This window comes from Ziziphus jujuba, chromosome 1, assembly GCF_031755915.1.
Source record: "Ziziphus jujuba cultivar Dongzao chromosome 1, ASM3175591v1".
NCBI lineage: Eukaryota > Viridiplantae > Streptophyta > Magnoliopsida > Rosales > Rhamnaceae > Ziziphus > Ziziphus jujuba.
Window position 1 is genome coordinate 25,462,760 of NC_083379.1, and position 6,504 is coordinate 25,469,263.

Below are 6,504 nucleotides of genomic sequence, written 5' to 3' on the forward strand. Positions count from 1 at the left end.
AACGAAAAAAGAATCTAGACCCCCATCCAATAAGATTTATTAATCTTTTACTTCTTTTTGGAAAACGTTTACAGCAGTCCAAATATATTCTTTCTGTAAAGCCAAAGAACCTTCATTTCATCAAGTTCAAAGCATTCCCTCGAATTGATTCCATTTTTTGTTGCTTTTTCAATTTGGGAATTGTTCCTTTTTTCAAGTAATCTCTTTCTCTCACTTTCTGTTTGTGCTAAACACGTTATGTTTATATATATTCTCTCCTAACTTTCATATCTTTGCATGTATAAAAGGTTAGGAGGCTTGAGGGTATACGCACACCTTTGAAGCAAGTCATTCTAAAAGAAGAAGCAAAAGAGAAAGAAGGAAATGGCTCAAAAACCTCATCATGACGCAGAGGAAGATCACATAATAACCAAACCTGTAAGTTTTCCTTTGGATTCGGTTATATATATTTTAACTCGTGCATTTCTACATTAGTTAAATAGTTCGCATTTATTATATAGGGTTATTTCCTAATTAAATAACTACAAAATGGGCTTTCATAAAAAAGAAAAAATAATTAAAAACAAAAAGGAAAAAAATTAGAAAATGGACTATTTTCCATTTCTTCAGTTTAGCACCTCATTTTTAATTTTAGTTTCAATTTAGTACCTGCACATTTACAATTATTTTCTATTTAATTCCTGAATTTCAGGTTATTTATTTTTTTCAATATTAGCATTTTTATAGTTGATCCTTGTAGTATGCAGTTAACCTTTTTTTTTTTTCTTTCCTTTGGATGGCTTTTTTTTGGTTTTTTTCATTTCTTTTTAACTATCTTAGTTTTTATTCTTTTAAGTTAATTAAATAATGTTGGATCTTACTCAAATTACATAGTGCGACGTTTGTTTTGACTAAAATTTTCATTATTTTATGTGACCGGATTGAAACAGTGAAATTGAGAATTTTAATTGAAAAAAGTTGAAATTAGAGGACATAAAAATTAAAACTAAAATTAAAATTAAGATGTTCAATTGAAAAAATTGAAAATGGAGGGCAAATTGAGAGTAAAATAAAGAGCCAGAGTAATTAACACCAGTAATTTTTAGGAGTTGTTGTGATCGGAAAATATTTTTTTCTCTAATTCCATATATTCATTTTAATATATTTACTCATGAATACTTTTCTTATTATGTAATTACTACAGCAAGAAGGACTTACGATTTTTAAACCGCGAGCACTTAATATTGTCTGGGGTGAAGATGCCCGCTATTGGCGCTTACCTGAACCCACGTAAGGAAGAACCCTATTTAATTATATTGGGTTATTATACATGTAGAATTTTGATATAGTGGCAGCATATTTTCTTATTTTATGGCAGAAATTTATTAATATATTAGGTGTTGATTGTTGTTACATGTTCAATTAAATTTTTAGTTTTAAATTATTAATTAAAGTGGCATCTTTACTATTTGCTATATAGTCTTTTTTTTTTTTTTTTTTTTTTTTTTTTTTTTTTTTGGGTTTTTTTGGTTACAAGCAATATTCCTTAAGTGACCAGAACTTTATACATGCATATGTATGTCTAGATCATTGATTTGAAACGTACCACCATCTTATGGATGTGAATAGGAAATTATGAAATAAAGATATTAATACCACCAGCTAATTTGATATTCGTATTTCACGAAATCCTTTACATAAAATTTTTTGCTGATTTTTATTAATTAACTGAAAAAATTACCCAAAACTCAGAAAGGTATGTATAAGTTTCATTTCATCATTTTTTAACATGATTGCTTTTCCTTACAAAAATAATATCGTTCTTGACGTACTTTCTCAAAGTTCCTTCCTGTAGTACATCTCATTTCCTCTAATTGGTATTATACCTATATTCTAACATTGGTATTTGGTAGTTTCATTTTGTTTTAAAAATAATTCTCTTGATGATATGATATTGATGGCTTCATACGTGTTGTAATATTGGTTATAAATTATCTATTCAATCAGTCAAATTATTTGATAGTTAGTCTGTTAATAAAAAGACAGAATATTGGAATGATGCAATATTATTAAGTCAACAATATTTTATTATAATTTATGCTTAAATTCAGTCATTAATATTAGTTGCATCTACCATAGTCTTGTTGGCTTTCGCTAATATACGAAAGTACACGTTTTAAAACTAAAAGTTTTTTCAACTACGAATTTTAGTTATCATCATTTATTTTCCGTTTGAGTTAGTAATTTATTTTTATTTTTATTTTCAAGTTTCATTTTTTAACATGTCATAATTTGTATTTTGTTTATTGTTTTTTTAATTACAACTTTGGAGAGGAAAGATTTTCACATACGTAAACGTTTGAACCCTGAACTTGCTAGTGTATTTTCAATGACTTTATTATTGGCCATATGCTGAATGTAGTTTTCACTACTAATAATCTTGCTTTTCTAATTTTTCTTTTCAATCTTAAATTGTTTTTTATTAATAGATTTTAAATGTTGCTTAACTATATAAGTATATATATATATTCAAATGGAGCCAACTGTTTTTTATTGATAGATTTTAAATGTTGCTTAACTCTATATATATATATATATATATATATTCAAATGGAGTGAACGGATTTAAGTTAAATAAACTATTTTTTAGCAAAGTGCAAATTAGTCACGATAAAGCATAAATGACAAATCTATTTTGACTAATTTGCAATATATTCTAACAAATGAGATTCTAATGTGATTGGGATTATATGTAGAGTCAATTTTGAGATAGTAATTATTATTTTCTTCCTTAAGAAAATAGAAAATTAGCGTTAGGGTTGACAACTTTACATTTATTTAGGAGCACGACTGGCGCTGCAGAGCTGAAACAAGTTTCTTGGCTTGAGGTAACCGGTAAGACGAAAAAAGGAGAACCTCCAGCTGCTGGAAATTATGAAGTTGGTTTCAAAATAGCACTTAAGGACGATGCATTTGGATGGTCTAACTGCCATGTTTTTCTGATGGCCAAGGTTGGGAAAAGAGGAAAGTACGCATGGAAAAAGGTATCACCACTGAATAAGGACGAACAACAAGCTAATGGTGGCAGTTCGCAAAAAAATATTCGACTCGTGATTAAACCAGATGATGAGGATAGGCAGATCTATTTTGGTCTGTATGAAGTATGGAGTGGAAAATGGAAGGGAGGTTTGTTGATTCATGAGGCATATGTAAAAAGGGTGGAAGCTATAAACAGTTAAATAGGCAATGAACTTATAGAGTTCAACCTATATACATATATATATATATATATATAACTTTTGCTTGTTTGTGTGTGTATTTGTATGTTTACAATACAAATGTCTGCAAGCATCTAAATAATGAGGACTACCCTGAAATATCATTAGTGAGAACGATTTAAATTAAGATTGCTAAATTCTTTAGCATATATATTTATATACGTCAGAAATAATAAAATAAAATATATGAATATTCTATTTGATTTTCATGTATGTGCATAAGCATGGCACGCGCATTCATGTCATGTTATCTTATGTTGGCGAATCTGGTTGAAGAAAAAGGTCTAGTACTTCTGGAGTACCTACCTACTTAGAACATTTTCAATAGAGATGTAAATTATGAGAATGTGCATTGACACATAAGCAAAATAGACAGTTTTTTAAAGAAAAAGCCCTTCAATGTAATGTTTATTTTAAATGTCAAAATGATGCCATCTCGACAATGTCAAGTTAAATGTCTATTTTAGAAGCTATGTCAATATCCTTTATTTTTCATAATTTCTATTTCAGAGGCTTTGCCAAACATTCTTTATTTTCCATAAAAGCCAAATTTTCCATCAAAGGTTATTTTTTAATGGAAAGGAAAATAATTGATACTATGAAAATACTTGAAAATGATAAATCAAGTAAAAAAGTTGTTTTGAGAAAACCGGAGTGTCAAACCCAAGAAAATAATTTATTATTAACTCTAATTAATTATAATATTAAAATGAACACCAAAATTGATTTTTTAGCAAATCATTATTAACTCTAATTAAATTATAATATTAAAATGAACACCAAAATTGATTTTTTAGCAAACCAGTAAAACAAAAATTAAATTAAAGAAAGCAATAGAATTAAATTGCAGGCTTTAAGAAATCCAATTTCAAGTGAATTAAGAACTATGATAACGAACTAGGAACTCTGGATGTTACCAATAGTAAATCCAGTTTACAAAAAATTTTGCAAGAATAACATGATGTAAATATTTGACCATGTCAACGAAGTTTAATCATAATAATATTAAAATTTTATTTTTCAAATAACTGAATATAAAGAAACTAGGAGATTAGTAGATTTTCATACTAATAACAAAAACCCAAATTAAGACCTAAAGTCCTGCAATAAGATAATTAAGTTAACATGGCACATTTACTAGCAAGGGTGCTGCAAGCATGCAAACTATCCATTAAACAACAAAATAATCTACATTTTCCTACAAATATAAAGTTTAATTCATGCATGAAAAAGGTTGATCATGAAGCATTAAAAACTAGCTAGCTTGTTGAATTATTTAAAGAATACCAATATTTAAAAATATCAAAATAATAAATCTTCATAACTAGCACTAAATTCATAACCTTGACTCTAAACTTAGTTCATTATAGTTGAAGTAAACATCATCAATAATTCAAAAACAAGTTTGATTCAAGAAAACAAAAGAAAAATAATTAAAAAACCAAATTTATGGCCACAAGTATGAAGCTTCAGTGGTACCGAGTCTTCCAATGTCTTAAATCACAAAAAGCATGCCTTCAGGAGCCAAAGAACATAAGAGATCTTCTCCAAGCAAAGGGAGTGTCACTTCACCAACATCAGTTGCTTCTTCAAATCTTGGGAAATTCAGTTAAAGTTCTCTCCCTCTTTAATGCATGTGTATGTGCCATATATGGTAAGCGGTATGTGGGGGTATTCCCCATCCAAAACATGCAAGCTTTTATAAAGTTTTCATTCTCATTGCCCATACAAGGTTTACTCACTCTGTTAGGTCATTTAGGTTTTCTCAAACTCCAAGGTCACCAATAATAAAAATATAAGTTATGTTAAATAGAGACTTGCAATAATAGCTTAAAGGGTAAAATTTCGGCCGTTATAGGGACCAAAGGACCAATTTAGGAATTTCGGAAAGGAAGCTATGGTAAAGGTTTATGGGAACCCATGCGTGGTGCAAATTTATTTTTGCTAAGTACTCAATAATTTCTAATTCCCACATGTGCTTGAAATTGTTCTTAAAATCTACACCCTTGGATAGCAATCTTTCAATCTTGGCTTTTGATTTTGATCATTGAATCTCAAAGATACTTGATGATTTCGACAAATAATATGATGCGACATGGATAAATTATGTCCCTTAACTTGGTCAATGGTAAGGATAAATTAAAATCTTCAACCTTTTTGGAACTTTTCTTTTCTAAATTCTAAACTTCAAACGACAATATAATGTCACTCATATTTTGGAATTCCAAAATAATGGTCAATTTGGAATCATGAGATCATGAGGATTCATATGATATCCACCTCCATTGTAAAATTCTCCATGAAATTTCTATGGAATTTTTAGATATTCTTCTTGAAATCTCTAAGACTTTTTTGTTAAAGAATCATGGCATTGTTAGCCATGAACAAAAGCAAACATGAGACTTGGGAGCCTTGGTCGAGGGGTTGCTTTCTAAGCTTGTTTTTTTGTATTTTGTTTGGATTTTGTTCAAGCCAAATTTTGTGTAATCTAGGTTAGTTAATTTGATGCACAAAGATTTTAGCTAAATTAAGGTTTAAGGAAACCTAAGCACCTTGATGACAAGGAAACACCTTAGTGACTAGGATGATGACTTGGACAGCTCCTTGTTGACATGGAGCTTAACCATTCAGCCTCCCTCTCCTCCAATACATATGAAGAAATGTGGTATCATGCATGAGAACTACTTTAATATGAAGTACTCAATAAGGCAACATTTATCGACACCTTATGAAGCATGTGATGAAGTTACCTTTACACATATTGTTACTTCACCATGAAGAACTTGAAAAATATTGGTGCATAGGTTCGGCTATGGTGTGTTTTTGCACCACTTTTGTAAGCTATATATATGTATGTACAAACATTACAAAAAATAAGTGATTTTGTTTTTTGGAAAATACATTAGTTTTCCATTTGAAAACAAGAGAAACACAAAATCGGCTTTGCTGAAAATATTTTCAGCAGCTTATTCTAACCAAGCCAAGCACAACACTTCCAAAAATCAATTTCCAACAATTTGAAGACCTTGTTCTCTTTAGATTAACCTTGCCCTAATCTTATGCTTTTTTGAAATCTTCCTAATGCTTAATCTACTTGAGATCAATATCGGTTTCCACCATTTTTCAACCAGAGGAATTCAAATTTGGTGTTAGAATGACCAAATTCATTCTATTTCTCATAAATTTAGAAAACCAAACAATTAGTGATTTTTGGTAACAATCAAGTATAAATTATAAAATAACAAGT

The 6,504-nt window shown here is 29.2% G+C and overlaps 1 protein-coding gene across 1 annotated transcript; it reads left to right on the forward strand.

Moving 5' to 3' along the window:
• Positions 1–259: 259 nt before the first annotated feature.
• On the forward strand, positions 260–3,464 carry LOC107433085 (protein PHLOEM PROTEIN 2-LIKE A9-like). Its single transcript, XM_048467391.2, has 3 exons — positions 260–417; positions 1,184–1,269; positions 2,822–3,464. The coding sequence occupies exons 1-3, from the start codon at positions 364–366 to the stop codon at positions 3,216–3,218; spliced, it is 537 nt and encodes a 178-aa protein (XP_048323348.1). The 5' UTR covers positions 260–363; the 3' UTR covers positions 3,219–3,464.
• The last annotated feature ends 3,040 nt before the right edge of the window (positions 3,465–6,504 follow it).

What these genes read in the sequence shown, in the direction of transcription:
- LOC107433085 (XM_048467391.2), top strand. Translation starts at nt 364, where the DNA reads ATGGCTCAAAAACCTCATCATGACGCAGAGGAAGATCACATAATAACC. An exon ending in ATCACATAATAACCAAACCT is followed by an intron (nt 418 to 1,183) that starts GTAAGTTTTCCT and finishes TAATTACTACAG; the next exon opens with CAAGAAGGACTTACGATTTT. An exon ending in TGGCGCTTACCTGAACCCAC is followed by an intron (nt 1,270 to 2,821) that starts GTAAGGAAGAAC and finishes ACATTTATTTAG; the next exon opens with GAGCACGACTGGCGCTGCAG.